Raw genomic sequence first — 15,811 nt, 5'->3', positions numbered from 1 at the left:
CACTGAGTCTAATCTTTTAATGACAAAATGCCCTCTGTCAGAGTGATGGAGTCAATCAGCTTCCCTGAACTTGCTACTTACACATTTGTACATTACATTACATTACATTACGAGCATTTGGCAGACGCTTTTATCCAAAGCGACTTACATTACATTACATTACCACCCTTCGCAGAGGGGGGAGCAATTCAAGGTTCGGTGCCTTGCTCAGGGGCACCTCGGCAGGGGCTCGAACCGGCGACCTTCCGGTTCCCAAGCGGAAGCTCTACCCACTGAGCTACTGCCTGCCTTTGTACCTTGTAACTTGCACGTTTGATTTGATTTGACCCATTCAGTTCACTTCCTGTAGTCTCCTCCCTGGCTCCCATATGGGGACGGTGCAGAGATGAGGCTCCTGGTTTAGTTTGTGAGCCGTTTTGTGCAGATCTCCTCCCTGATTCCAGCCCACGTCACCGCTCTCCGCACCTCCAGCCTGGATTTGGTTGGTCTGGTGCGGCCTTGGCGGTGGCCTTTGTTCATTAACCACAATTGAAGTCCCCATTCATGTAACATGGCATTCTAATCAAGGCGGGACTTGATTGTTGTAGTCTAGGAGAAAGAAAGAAAAAAACCATAAAGTGGCTTCATGTCGCCAGTGGTTAATGTACAAATGCAATCCTCTGACCTCTGCAGGCAACACACATAAGGCGAAGACGATGATGCAGGAGGAAGATGCTGCATTTCAGAGCAGAGTTGTAACTGAAAGTCTGAGTTTTCTTCTTAATGTTTGTATCCATTTTCACAGGAAGAGACTCAGACGCTCCTTTTACCCTGAATTGGCTCGAGAGCTGTGCGCTTTACTTTGTCAAGTACACGGAACCACAACAGGAAATGAAAGCTTTGCCCGAAAGAATAAAAGCTTTTTGCAGCTATGGCTAAAAAGTTTTAACAACATTTTTGAAGCCAACACATATATGTCAGAAAGAAGAAAGAACTTATTAATTTTCAGCAAAGTTTGTCACCCAACTGCCCCTAATGTGCAGCTGAGAGAGAATCTGAAACTAGAAACCTGCTTTGACTTGCATTGAACTGAATTCAACTCGCGTCAAGTGCTTTTACTTTGAATAACCCTAAGCGGAAGTAATGACTGTTGCATCATCAGCTTTCGAGTGAGTGTCTGCGTGCGTGTGTGTCTGAGTGCGTGCGTGCGCGGGTGTGTGTGTGTGTGTCCGTCCCTCCCTCAGACTGCGCGGAGTCTCCGCGGATGAGGAGCAACTTTCCGCAGCGAAGTGTTCGAGCTCAAGGAGGCGAAGCAGTTTTCATCCAGTGTGACCGCCGTGTGTGTATGTGTCTACCCGTGGAAATGATTCCATCCGGACTGACTGCTGGCCGGTGATCAGGAAGGTGAGTGATCCAGACTGCGCTGCTTTATATCTTAAGTAATCACCGAAACTCCTGATGATTTACATGAATGTTGTGGAATATAAAGAAACCCACATGTTAATCTAAATCAGTCATTCATCTGCTCTTGTATCATAAATCATCAGGATCAGGATGCAGCCAGACAGCATCAGCAGCATCTTGTCTTGGTCCTTGTTGTCTTGTCTGTCAGCAGAGGGGGGATTAGCCTGTGGTTTGATGTGTCTCCTTGGAAACAAGTAAGAAGTCAAATCCAAGTGAGATGTGAAACAAATCTGGGTCTTTTTTCTCTCAAAAGTCACTGATGTCATAAAGGATCCGAATGAGATGGTGTGTGTGATTTGAGTGTAAAGATGGAAGCAAAGTTGGACTTGTCGTGGGTGATTACCTGATTATAATCAACCTACAGGTAAAAAGTAAATGTGTGTGTTCATATATTACCAGACAACAACAGAATAAAATAAAATAAAATGGATTATGCAGATTAGAGAGCGTTTTGGCCTCTGTGCTCCAGTTTGCTGTCAGAACAACACTGAACAAACACTCATCCAGGTCGCTGAACTCAATTCAATCTCAATTCTAACCCGGATATACAAAGATGAAATTCTGGAAAGGGTGTCGGGGAATGAACGTATACTGTTGGATTTTAATTTTGCAATCAAAGTTTCATCTTGTATCCATCTTGTATAATAACACAACACACACGTTATCATTATCGGCTATGAGAGCTGCCCAGCCTCCTCCCTCCTGTCTGTCATACTTATGGTTGTAGTGTTATGTGTGTGATAGTAAACCAGTGTAGTAACAGCAGTGTGTAATGTGTCTGCAGGGGGATGATGATGACTGTGTGTGTGTGTGTGTGTGTGTGTGTGTGTGTGTGTGCAGAGGCACACACACACACACTCAGGGCCCCTCTGCTGCTCAGGGCCCCTCTGGCCACCAGGGGGCCCCCATCAGACAATATACATTTTTTTTTATGCCTGTTTAAATATTTAATTTTTTTTAAATATAATTTTTGTGGTTCCCTTTTCAAAATGTTATTTTCTCCTTTTCAGCTTCTTTGTTTTCTATCTTCAACCGTCTCCACATGTTGAAGCTGCAGCAAAAAACAGCTGCTAGTATGCGATGATGATGATGATGATGATGATGATTATGGTTCAAGAAACATGCTGATGTGTGGCTGAGACAAAGCTCTTCAGTCGACCCTTTTACCTGTGGACTCGAATCAATCCAGTCAAACAGCTTTTATTATTTATTGATTCCCTGTGAAGGGTTACTGGGCAGCTGGTGTGTGTGTCTCGGTCTGTGTGTCTGTCTGTGTTTACGTGTGTGTGTGTGTGTGTGTGTGTCTGTCTGTGTTTACGTGTGTGTGTGTGTGTGTGTGTGTGTGTGTGTGTGTGTGTGAGGCCAGACAAAATGAAAAATGAAGGGTTTGTTTATTATTCCCGGTGCTTCTTTTTCATGTGTTTTTCACGAGGCTCACACACACACACACACAGAGTTCATGACCTTTGGCCCTTTAATAATCTGCTGACCATGCAAGGCTTCAAGGGTTAACTGGAATCTTTTGGGAATCTGTTTGAAATATAAACAGAGATACATCTATATACAGAGACATTCATGTATCGCTGCTTGTCTTCGGCGTGTGTGTGTGTGTGTGTGTGTTCGTTTCCCTCCCTCCTCCTCTTCGCTTCACTGGCATCCTCATTTGTGTCCACTCCACTGGCACCAAACGGATCTGCGACATAATTGCAATGGCAGGTCTTGTAACTGCAGAGGTAGATACACAGGCATACGAGTGTATAAGTAGAATCTATTCAACCGAAAACCAATTTTCCCTTTTTGATTTGCATTATATCGCTCCCGTGTAATCCGTGACTTTTGCAAACGAGACTAATTTGTTAGAAAGTACCTGCAACATCTACAAACTAACAGGATGCAGAAGATGTTGACTTCAGCAGGGGAACATCTCAATTTTCTTTCCATTACTGTCAATCAATTGTTTCGGCGTTTTGATCACTCCTTTTTCCGCGTGAGGAAATAAAGGTCAATCACACGCTGGAGCTCAGGATGATCTTCCCTGAAGGATCTGAAGAGCCTCGTCTTACTACGGCGCTTAATAAGATTCTCCACCTCTGTCTAAATAAGAGTGTTTACAGCACGGTGATGCACTTTAATGAGAAGAAGCACTTCAGCGCTAATGCAATTATGCACTTAAACTTAATAAAGAGTGATTGTGGAAACACTACAGATGGGAACAAAGGGTTTTTGTATGCGGCAGATGTTTTTCTTAGCTGTTGACTTTGCAACAGTGACTGACAGTTCATGTCCAGGCCCAAATCAAGCTGAGCATGATCGCTTCCTGTACACACACATACGATGCCGTCATTGCGCAAAGGGTCTTCTTTCGCTGCAGGTTATGAACACAGCATTAATAGTAATGGATTATGGATCAAGATGCTTGATCTGTTTTGAAAGCCGCTTGTTGTACTCAATAATCATAAATCTATAGTTTTGTCGTTGCATGTTGCAGCAGCAGTGGGTCTCACACTGCGGCACATTAGTATTCCAGATGAGACATTACAGCTCTACAACGTGGAGCGGCGGTTATTCTGTCACATTATTGAGTATTGTTCATTATTGACAGAACAAATTGGGTTGAATAAGAAAAAGTTTAAGTTATTATCAATCTTTAATTTGGATTTGTTTTCCATTTAAATTCAGTATTTAATTGAAGTCCTTCATGAGCTGCTGCTGGACCCCAGATTGTCTATTTAAGTTTGATTTACAATGGACTGAATTAATTAGATTCAGTGTCTCTCAGTTCAACAGCTTTTCTTGTGAGAGCCTCTTCTCTGTGTGTGTGTGTGTGTGTGTGTGTGTCTGTGTGTCTGTGTGTCTGTCTGTGTTTACGTGTGTGTGTGTGTGTGTGTGTGGGCGTGCGTGCGTGCGTGCGTGCGTGCGTGCGTGCGTGCGTGCGTGTGTGTGAGCCTGCGTTCTCACATGAAAAGAAGAAAAGAAAACTAGCGTGTGTTTCCTGTCACTCTTTCAGCTGAGCAAACGCCCCCTGACCTTTGTGTTCTTTCATTTCGGGAAACATTATGTCGCGCGTTTCTCATCTCATTGGTGAGGAGACGACCTCGTTGACCTGGTTTACCTTTATGTCATCTGTTTGTGATTGCTGCTCTGAGCGATGACACCATGTGGAGTGTGCGTTGTTGTCCATCGCATGCGTCCTGTTTAGCCGACGCTTCTCCCTGCACGTGTGTGTGTGTGCGTGTGTGTGTGAAGCCTCTTTAATATGTGGAAGCCGTCACCTTTCATCTCTTCCCTCATCTCCACAGGGAGCCTCTGACATTCCCCTCCGACGGCTGTGATGGAGAACGAGACGTGGTTGCACCCCTCGTACGTCCCCCATTATCTCCTCCGCGACCCTTTCGCCTCCAAGCTCTCTAGGGAGGCCGACATCATCGCCGCCTTTTACATCGTCATCATAGGTGAGAGGAAACGGCTTTTCCATCGGAAATTTCCTAAAATTTTGAGTCAATTGTCACAAATTGTCACATGTTGAATGTCTGAATTGTTTTTTAGTTCTTGATATAAAAATTGGAATCATTTTGGTGGATGGTTGCACATCACCTAGCAATCACAGCTCGACTAAAATTTCACAGAATGCACTATGGGAGAAAAAAGAATGATCCAGTTGAATGGAGCCAAAGGCAATAGGGAACGCCCTTTGACCTCCTGACCCACTGAACAGGGCCACAAGTCTCTTACAGGAGGACGCGCTGACAAGGGAGGCAGTAGCTCAGTGGGTAGAGATTCCGCCTGGGAACCGGAGGGTCGCCGGTTTGAGCCCCTGCGGAGGTGCCCCTGAGCAAGGCACTGAACCCTCAATTGCTCCCCCCTCTGCGAAGGGTGGTAATGTAATGTAATGTAAGTCGCTTTGGATAAAATGCGTCTGCCAAATGCTCGTAATGTAATGTAAAGACAATTCTGCCTCACGGACACAAACGCAAATTGATTACAAGGGCTTATATTGCTTTAGTTGAAGTTGGGCAGAGAGAATGAGATCATATCGGTTTCTTTCCCGCTTAAACCATCGTTCAATTACGGGCCCCAATTGACTGAATCCACTTCAATTACACGGTAGTACAGATTCATTCCTTCTCGGCTGCAGAGATCTCGCAGGTCACCCTGGTTACGCTGCTATCGTCACAGACTTAATTATTATTGTTATTGAGAGTGAACACGTCAGACATCAGATTAACTATGGAAGAACAACATGCAAACACAGTGATCACCAGTGATGCATGGAGAACGTTCAGGATTGCAACCATGAGGAAATGTGGTACATTGACTTTATGGCGTGTGTTGTGTACGATCGATTATGTAGCGCAGAGCTTCATCAACACATTCAATAACACACAGTTACATACATTTGTGCAAAAATGCATTGAGAAACGCATCGACCCAGCTATGTGCTCATACGCCGCACACACACACACACACACACACACACACACACACACACACACACACACACACACACACACACACACACACACACACACACACATGCAGCCCGTCTGTAACAATAACCAGATGGGAACGGAAGGAACATTGATTTCATTCCCACGTCAATCGTCCTCAAGTGGCTCTGCTAAGGGGCTGCAGTGTGTGATGTGTGTGTGTGAGGTCTGCAGGGTCGCCACTCTCTGATCCCAACATGGAAGGGATGAAGAGATAAAAAAGTGTAACAAGCGCAACCTCTGTATTTATGTTGTTTATAACATCCCTCAAGTTGCCTTCTCCTTATCTCCTAATGATCGTAACTGCTCGGGTTTGCTGTTTGTGCTGCGTTATCTGTGTGGATCTACAGGGTTGTTTTGAGCGCAACACTCCTAATTATGACTCCTCATATAAAACATGCTATTGTTATTGTTATTATATGGCCAGAAAAACACATGGGACAATGAGAATCCGAGAAAAAGGCAGCGAACCGAAGAGAGGATGAAGAAGATGAAGATGAAGATGAACATAGCAGCTGCCTGCCGGGCTGGGTGAGGCAGGTTCAGGCGTCCTCCTGAGAGAGAGAAAATGAACTAAATGCACAAATAACATACATACAAAACACAACACAACAACAGCGTCCCAGGAGGGCTCAGCAGCAGAGAAGAGGAGAAGAAGAAGAGAAGAATTCAATGAGAAGCTGGGAGGAGCTGCTGGTGCAAAGCTCAGCTGGGAAATCTGAGGCCAGGGAAACGAAAAGGTGACTGACCCCTGCAAGCTACAGGCGGCGGGATAATGAAACCCCTGTGTGTGTGTGTGTGTGTGTGTGTGTGTGTGTGTGTGTGTGTGTGTGTGCGTGTGCGTGTGCGTGTGCGTGTGCCCACTTCACATTGGTTTGTGCTCGATACACTGGATCACAGCTACGAAATCTGGCAGTAATTAGTATTCTGGTGTGTCTCTTCGGTGGAGTGTGAGTGTAAGTGGCTCCCGATCGTTGGGACACAGATCCTCACCGACCAATCTGAGAGCACGGAGATCATCCACTGCCATAAAGCAGTGACGCTGCATAGAAACGACCAATAATGGTAGAAAGATAGAGAGAGAGATGAGCTATAGATGGGAGCAGGTGGAGGGTATGGATGCTTGAAGTAACTGCAGCCAGGTTTTCATCTCGGAGTGATTCAGCACTATCCCCGAAATGATTGTCGATTTATATCCGAGCAGCGCAGAACGATTAGGGATGAGTGTGGCGTTGATCGATGTCCGTTCTGGTTATGAGCGTCAGTGACACCATGAGACTCTGCCTGAGCCCTTGAGCCCCTCCCCCTGGACCCCATTACACCTGATGGGTCCCTGTCTGGGTCTGGGTGTCTTGACTGTCGCCCTCTGCGGGACTCCACTTCAGACAGTTTGATATCTGAGATGAAGAAGAGCAGAAGCCAGAGAGATGAGGTGCTGCAGCCTGGTCTCATTTAAAGTCAGAACCATAGCTTTCCCCCCCTGGTCTCACACAGCTACACACTGGGCCGCCGCCGCATGTATTCAGACAGGCTGTTTGTATATTTACCTGTTCTCCAGACGTGGCCCGCTCTCCTCCTCGCACATGAAGGAAATCGGCCATGATACAGCCCAGGAATGATTGATGTGAGACTGAAAGCTGCAGCACCTGAGTGCAGCTGGGAGTAAATAGCCGAGCCGTTACGGGAAAACGACAGCTGCCACGGAGGGAAAGAGACGCGTCAAGGTTAATAGTAGAGAGGAGGAAAAATAGAGATTCTTTGATTACTGAGAGGCTGGAATGTGAGCGGTTCTGTTCATGTCACGGTTTGATGAGATTTATGGATGAATAGTAGCAGGTACAGTGTACCAGGCTGCAGGTGCTTTGCATTTCATCACCGCCACCTGCTCACCTGTTTCATACGGGGTATTGCTTCATTACCTGATTCTAAATCCCAGCACCTCCTTGCCCCATGATGTGCTGCCCCGTAGGGCGTCAGGTGCTGATTTACATGCAGCCCGTCAGTGTAAAGGACGGAGAAGCCGTGAAAATTCCAGACAGGACCCCATACTATCTCTCTCTCTCTCTCTCTCTCTCTCTCTCTCTCTCTCTCTCTGCTTGTGTTTGCACATGGCGGCGTGTGTCAAGGCTCCACTCTGAACTCTTGACGCATGTAAATTTCACAACGGCTTTGTGAATTTGTGATCAGCTGTTGAGAAGCTGCTGGAGTCCCGATGTGATGGCGGCCGATCAAAGCAAAGCAAAGCAAAGCAAAGCAAAGCAAAGCAAAGCAAAGGGCAACGAGGCAGTGAAAAGTAGAAATTACCTTTGGAATCTGACAGAGTTTGTTTGGAGAAAGGGCCTTGACCTCCTCAGACGACCTACATAGCAGCAAAAAGGCTGTATTCTTCATCTCACACAATACATCTCTTTGTTTGAAGGCCTTAAATCAACTCATACACACAGAAATCAACGTGAAAACATGGAAACCCTTGTAGTTATGTTTGTCTTCTTTACTGGATCATAGAAGAAGCACGCAGTTTCTCACCTGAGAAAGTAAATTGTCTTTACCTTACCTTAAGAAATTACAACAATCGATTATTTATTTTGGGATAATGATGAAAAGATAAAATTTAAAAAAAATCTAAATTAAAAACACGTCACATATGAGGAATTTATTTAATTTCAGATTATTTATTTAAATCAAACCTGATGTTTTGTTTGTGCTTTTTAACTCGTGCACTGTGTTTCATCTGTAGCTTTTATATTTCCCTTGTATTGCTACCATGACAACAAAGGGCTTTCATGGCAAACGCTGGATTCACAGGAGTTTTAAAAAGGCTGTTTCATTCTTGCCTCTGACTCTCATCAAGGACACACACACACACACACACACACACACACACACACACACACACACACACACACACACAAAAGCCCATGAAAAGCAACCTAGCTGTCACAGTGGATAACAGTGTGTGAGACAGAGCGCTGCGTTTTTCCGATCTATCAACGAGAAAAATGTAAAAGCAAACTCTCTAATGGTTCATTTCTACCGCTAAGTGTCAGAACCTTCAGTGTTTGATGTGGCAAACACGTGAATCCCTCATCGTCCAGGAATAACCAGTGGAGTCGTTGGTCCTCACCGTACGTATGTCACTGCCACTCAGAGTTAACCTGCTGCTTTGATTGGTTTGGGCCCACGGGGGTCTTTTGTCATCTTTCATTCAGGTCAACATGAAGGCCGTCGTATATAAAGGAGAGATTCATGCGGCTGAAGAAGAAGTTTTTCCAGCGGATGAGACAGTTATCAGTTCCGCTTTGTGTCCCTGCCGCTGAATTCCATAAGTCAAACGTGAAACATGACAAACAGCAGCGGAGCATTAATAAGTTAGGACTGACTGACTGACTGACTGACTGAGTGGCACCCAGGGGCGCTGCAGGGCGACTGAAGCTTGACTGAAGCACACTTGTCTGAATACTCTGTGAAGGTTGTGACCCGATCTTTGTCCGCACACGACTTTCACATCACATTAGAGAAGCTGGCGTCAAGGAGACGGCGTCAAGGAGACGGCGCCACATCACCACGATGGTGCCACACACCTCAGCAGCTCGTGGTGGTGGTGGTAAAGCGTTCTGTTTCCTGTCCTTGTGTGTTTACAAAAAGCTACATTTAACATCAATCAAGCCAGCGGAATAGAGAGGAAAGAGGACAAGAGCCAGCCCTCCACGCTTTGCCGCCCTTGTTGTAACCGCTATTCCTGAAATTATGAGCTTCCGTGCGTATGGAGATGGAGCAAGTTAAAGGTGTGATGATCGGTGTGTCACGGTAGAATGTGTGTGTGTATAACTCACTTCTTCTTCTCTCTCCCTCCCTCTTTCCTCTCTCCCTCTCTCTCCAGGCATCTTGTCTGCAGGAGGGAACGGTTACGTCATTTATATGACCATCAGACGAAAGACCAAGTTGAAGCCTCCTGAGCTGATGACCGTTAACTTGGCCATCTTCGATTTTGGCATATCAGGTACAGACAGAAGTGCATCATCGGCGTTCATTTCTCTATCTCTATTGTCTTCATACACGTTTGCATCAGGCAGCAGTCGGAGAGAATAGAGTAACATTCAGCAGCGTCTGCAAACCTGTGATCATCCTGTGATCCTGGATCCGTGTCTGTGACAAACTGTCTCAGGAATCAATTTTAACTTCCATTTTCTTTAACTCTGGTGGTTTAATCGCTTTGGAAACGGAGGTATTGGATTTGTGAATTGAGACTAGGTTTGCTTCGCAGACACACAGGGGCTTCAGAGAGATGTGGTTCTCTCCTATGACATCATTGGTTACTTCTTATACATACAAGACATGAAGTTACACATTTATCCTCCAGTTACATGAATGAACTTTTACAAACCTGAGATAATAAAACATTCAAACAGACGCTTTCCACTGGAGCCCTTAGAGGCAAACGTCACTGCAAATCAATCAGTGTAGCAGTATGGAAGTCACATAACTCATAAGCTGTGGCCTCAACAGTCACACGAGTTTGGGACTGAGCATCTTCTTCTTCATTCTTCTAATAGAGTTTCAGAGAATTCTATAACCGCTGAGGGCTTCACAGGGACATCAGATGCATATCTATGTTATGTATCTCTATTAAGACCAAGGCTTTGCGCTGAAGCGAAGGAACTGAGCCGCAAGCAACAGACGGATACAATGACTGATTGATGCATTTCTTCTGAGTGTGTCTGTGTGTGTGTGTGTGTGTGTGTGTCCTGCAAACAGCCCGGTCGGGGGTTAGGAACTCGTCTGTTATCTCTTGTTATTCTAACCCGGTTGTTTTGCAGCCCTGCAGTGATCACGAGTTATGATAAATGTTCTGTAACCTTATATCTTATATATATGACATTAAGCACAAGATGTATTCCCTAATAGATCTTCAGAACGATACACATTTCAGTGTTTCCTTTATATAATAGCTTAGGGTTAAGAATAATGGGAGCCTTTGTCTCTCTAAATGAGATGCAGGAACATGTTCACTGGATATGATGTGAGTCCATGCTGCTTAGGTGGCGTAACAATAAATAATAGTGTTCCTCAACAGCAGGAATAATGACTGTTACCTCTCAAATCAGTCACTCGGCTGAACATTTCCTCTGTGGTAATTGCAGTAGGTGAGAGCTTTTCTTGAGAGAGCCTCTTCTGTGTGTGTGTGTGTGTGTGTGTGTGTGTGTGTGTGTGTGTGTGTGTGTGTGTGTGTGTGTGTGTGTGTGTGCTCGGCACCTTTTTCCCGCAATCTGGCCTGGAGTGTTTTTGTGTCCCTGCATGATCAACACGAGGACTGACCCCACACACCCACACACACACACACACACACACACACACACACACACACACACAAATCCGCCATGAACACAAGTCACACTAACAGACTCTCACACTAAGACTGTTTAACCTGCTGACCTCAGGGTGCAGCGGAGGGCAGATCAGATGAATGGATATAAATATTCATTCAGTCTAACTCAGTGAAACTTCAGTGAAACTCACTAAATCCAGCACTCTAATCAATTCATTTTATTGATCTTGTTGTCAAGTCATATAGACGATGCTTGTACGTTGTGTGTTGTAGGTTGTACTGTGCTTGTCAGCAGCACGTAATACACTAATTACTCCTTCAGCTCCCTCCTCCTCCTCCTCCTCCTCCTCATGTTCTCTCTGCTCTCTCAGTGACAGGAAAGCCGTTTTTCGTGGCGTCCAGCTTCTCGCACCGCTGGCTCTTTGGCTGGGAGGGTTGCCGGTACTACGGCTGGGCCGGATTCTTCTTCGGGATTGGGAGCCTGTACACCATGACCGTGGTCAGCCTGGACCGCTACCTCAAGATCTGCCACCTGAGATACGGTACAGCAGCAACAAACAGGCTCAACTCACGGCCCCCCAGTGGCCCCCACTATGTACTGCAAGATCTTTAACACGATGCCTTTATTTAATATTGCATGTTGTGCCATGTCTAAGGCATACATACATAAACATAATTAAGGGAAATTGTATATTTATATATTCAATGAAGGACAAGATCATTAATTTAAGCCCTGAAGCTAATTATTTTCAATATTGATTTTATTGCAGAAGAATATTATGATTTTTAAATTACTCATAAATTACCTCCAAGTGTCCAAGGTGAAGTGTTATTATTGTTTTAATTTGTCAAATAATAAAGATATCAATCCAGGAAAATGAAAAAAAAAATCAATATTAAATAACTTAAATTCTTGAAAATAACTTGAATGACTTTTTGAAACAATAATTCAACCTAAACGATTAAAACACACATGGACTTCCTGTCTCTCCTCTAACGAGCAGCACTCACCACACACACAAACAAAACGGCATGTGAACGTGCGTGTGTTCAAGTTGTGTCACACGTTACCGTGTTGTCAAAGCAGCAGTTGTCACGGTATCCAAAGAAAACTTCTGTTGGTCACACATGTGCTGGTTGATGACTCAAAAGGTTCTTAGGTTAATATGTAGGATACCAGATGAAGGGATTGATAAACACTTCCTCTTCCTCTCCTTCCTGTTCCTGCTCTCTCAGGTACGTGGTTTATGCGGCACCACGCCTTCCTGTGCCTCGTCTGCGTGTGGCTCTTCGCCGCCTTCTGGGCCACCATGCCGCTGCTAGGCTGGGGGAACTACGCCCCGGAGCCCTTCGGGACCTCCTGCACCCTGGACTGGTGGCTGGCTCAGGCCTCTGTCTCCGGCCAGACCTTCGTCCTGTCCATCCTCTTCTTCTGCCTCATCCTGCCCACCGGCATCATCGTCTTCTCCTACGTCATGATCATCTTCCAGGTCAAATCAACCGTCAAAGAGATCTCGCACATGGACGCGCGCATTAAACACTGCCACAACCTGGAGATCAAGCTCACAAAGGTGACGTGTGGTTGATCTAGAAGAGGGAGAAGGAAAATAACAGGATTTATATCTGCTAAAACACGTTTTCCGTCACCTCCCATCAGGTGGCCATGCTGATCTGCGCCGGGTTCTTGATAGCCTGGATCCCGTACGCCGTGGTGTCTATGGTGTCGGCGTTTGGCGAGCCGGACTCGGTGCCCATCTCGGTCTCAGTCATCCCCACCCTGCTCGCCAAGTCGTCAGCCATGTACAACCCCATCATCTACCAGGTGATCAACCTGCAGGGCTACTGTGCTAACTCCCTCTGCTTCAAGGCTCTGAAGAAACCACGACATTTTAGAAAATCAAGGTAGGACATGACATCACCTCTTTGGTATTTTATCAATGTTCATGCATCTTGAACAGGATTACGTCTTTCTCATTTCTTCCTGTTCTCCTGTTCTGGTGTCTCAGCAGGTTTTACACCATCTCGGGCTCGTTAAAGGACGGACCATCAGTCAGCGATGCTCACACTGAGATGTGAGATGGGACTGATGACACTCCTTCCCTCCCAATCACACGTCATCAGGACCTCACCTTTGCTGCCGCTGATCCTTGAGTGTTTCCACCCACGCCGTGTGTGTGTGTGTGTGTGTGTGTGTGTGTGTGTGTGTGTGTGTGTGTGTGTGTGTGTGTGTGTGTGTGTGTGTGTGTGTGTGTATGCTCTCCACAGTTCCTCCACGTTCCTCGTCCTCCTTGGAAGCTCATCCTTTTTTTCACAAGATGTTCCTGTGGAGTTACATTATCAGTGACGTGATGTGATTTGTTGACCCCTTGACAGTTTTTTCACAATTTGTTCAGACTTGTCTCCCGGGTTACGGTGTCAGACTGGATGCAAAGCCACTAGAACCTGACCGGAGCTGAGGTTTCCTGCACCCCCTGTTGCTTTTTTTCTACTGCAAAATTGCACCGCATGACACCAGATCACACACTCGTCAATTGTGAACGCGCACACCAGGCTTCCACACTCAACACGGCGGCGGTGGTCGTCATGGTGATGAAGGGCCGACCCGTTACTCTTTTTCATGTTGCATGATGTGAGTTTGGTGGACGGAGGACACACAAAGGACAGAAGGTTCATATCGCAAACATTGCTCTAATATTTATTTTATTAGCCAAAGATGTTGCAGTTGTAGCCATGGTAACAGGAAGATTATGGCGGATTCAGGGACAGTTTTTACACATTTTGTGGTCACATTGTTGTTGATGTTTTCCTTTAGCTGCTCAGCGTTTGGACACCTTCTCTGCTGCACCTTCTCCCCTCTTCATCCAGAGTTGTGTTCATCATATAACTTTGTGTTTTGATGTTTACGTATTGTACATCTCTCAAATGAGCAGAAGCAATATTCATGAAAATCAGAAAATACCTCATCTTGGTCTGAGAGTCATAAATGCATCTAGACATTCATATCTGCCTCTCTGGGGAGTTGTTGCTCTCTTTTGTTATGAAAATCAATGTGAAGAATCGTGCTGTATTTTGAAGTCGTATTAACGTGGCAGAGAAGAAGAAAGAAATCTGTTTCTATCCTCACTTCTAAATAATGGAGTGGGTTGTTAAGTGCAAGCTGGCACCAAAAGCCTGAACACTGCAGGTCAGCTCAGGACAGACGACGCCAATGAATGGAAGATGTAAGTAATGAAAAGTACTATTTGCACAAAAGGAGCACAGAAAGTCGCACGCAGCTCTCACGTCTAACGGGGACGACAACAATCGCAATGAATCCCTGGAGACGCACTGCTGCAATAATCCACGCTCTTCTTCGTCACGCACTAACCTCACACTCTGGTCTGTGGCGTCTTCACTTGGTTGATCTTGTTGTATCTTCACTGTTTTAGCTGAGAAAGGAGGCCGATTCACCGCGTCGGTCCCTATCAGCTCGTCACCACTCGCCACTGTACCGCTCCAGCTGAGGGGTTGTTGTTCACTTAAACGCACAACACAGTGCAACACAGTCTGCAGGCCCTGTTGTGTTTAGTGATGTGTTGGATTAAAATGTGAATAAAGGTGCAAAAATACAGACATATACCTTTATGTAATATTTTATTTCCTGTCTGCATTCCTTTCTTTCTTTCTTTCTTTCTTTCTTTCTTTCTGCCTTCCTTTCTTTCTTTCTTTCTTTCTTTCTTCCTTTCTTTCTTTCTTTCTTTCTTTCTTTCGTTCTTTCTTTCTGCCTTTCTTTCTTTCTTTCTTTCTTTCTTTCTTTCTTTCTTTCTTCCTTTCTTCCTTCCTTCCTTCCTTCCTTCCTTCCTTCCTTCCTTTCTTTCTTTCTTTCTTTCTTTCTTTCTTTCTTTCTTTCTTTCTTTCTTCCTCCCTCCCTCCCTTCCTTCCCATCTGTAAATGTCACTGCTCAGGTCTGTTTCTGAACACATGACTGACTGAGCTATATTTGTCTCCATGAGGCCTGCTGGTCGTCAGATGGTGAAATGTAATTTATGTTGGCATTTCATTGTATTTGCTTTCATTCCCAGCCTGGTATATCACTTAGATAGGGTCTCCGGAAAAGGAAATATCACCGTAGTTTTTGTCTGGGGGATAATTCTGACTTTGAGTGATGTCAGTCTAAGAAAACATCCACTGTTGGCATGAGGTGGAAGTGGGTGAGATCATGAACAAGTGAAGTTTGCTTCTATTGCCCGAAATAGTAGGGAATCAGTGTGCAGTCCAACTGTGTGAGTGCAAGAAACCGATCAGCAAATACAGGACGATAGACTCGTGCACCGCAGCTGAGTGAAGGACTTCATTGAATGAACTATGGAAAATGGCCTCTAGCTTGCTGTTCAAATGTTACACTCCAATTACTTTCAATCATGTGACACCAATAGAAAATGGTAATTAGAAAACTAAATTTAAGTGGAGAGAACCAGGTCATCCTCTCTACATGATCAGTGTGTTCAGCCCTGAAGAGTCTTAAAGCCCTGAAGAGTCTTAAAGCATAAGATTCTGAGACTAAGATGGATTTCGG

At 45.2% G+C, this 15,811-nt stretch overlaps 1 protein-coding gene across 3 annotated transcripts; it reads left to right on the top strand.

The window, feature by feature from the left end:
• Window positions 1–935: 935 nt before the first annotated feature.
• On the top strand, window positions 936–14,868 carry opn5 (opsin 5). Of its 3 annotated transcripts, none has more exons than XM_076170837.1 (7): window positions 936–1,383; window positions 4,743–4,895; window positions 9,811–9,930; window positions 11,628–11,798; window positions 12,493–12,827; window positions 12,914–13,158; window positions 13,263–14,868. In XM_076170837.1, the coding sequence occupies exons 2-7, from the start codon at window positions 4,775–4,777 to the stop codon at window positions 13,330–13,332; spliced, it is 1,062 nt and encodes a 353-aa protein (XP_076026952.1). In that variant the 5' UTR covers window positions 936–1,383; window positions 4,743–4,774; the 3' UTR covers window positions 13,333–14,868. The 3 variants fall into 3 exon arrangements, with proteins under 3 accessions (XP_076026952.1, XP_076026954.1, XP_076026953.1); XM_076170839.1 differs by having other exon boundaries at window positions 937–1,383; window positions 13,266–14,868; XM_076170838.1 differs by lacking the exon at window positions 936–1,383 and having other exon boundaries at window positions 4,476–4,895.
• The last annotated feature ends 943 nt before the right edge of the window (window positions 14,869–15,811 follow it).

This window comes from Genypterus blacodes, unplaced genomic scaffold, assembly GCF_046128005.1.
Source record: "Genypterus blacodes isolate CSIRO-AG114 ecotype Tasmania unplaced genomic scaffold, CSIRO-AGI_Gbla_v1 ptg000233l_1, whole genome shotgun sequence".
NCBI classification, from domain to species: Eukaryota; Metazoa; Chordata; class Actinopteri; order Ophidiiformes; family Ophidiidae; genus Genypterus; species Genypterus blacodes.
Note: the sequence above shows the minus strand (reverse complement) of the source record. Positions and strands in the feature narration are given on the sequence as shown.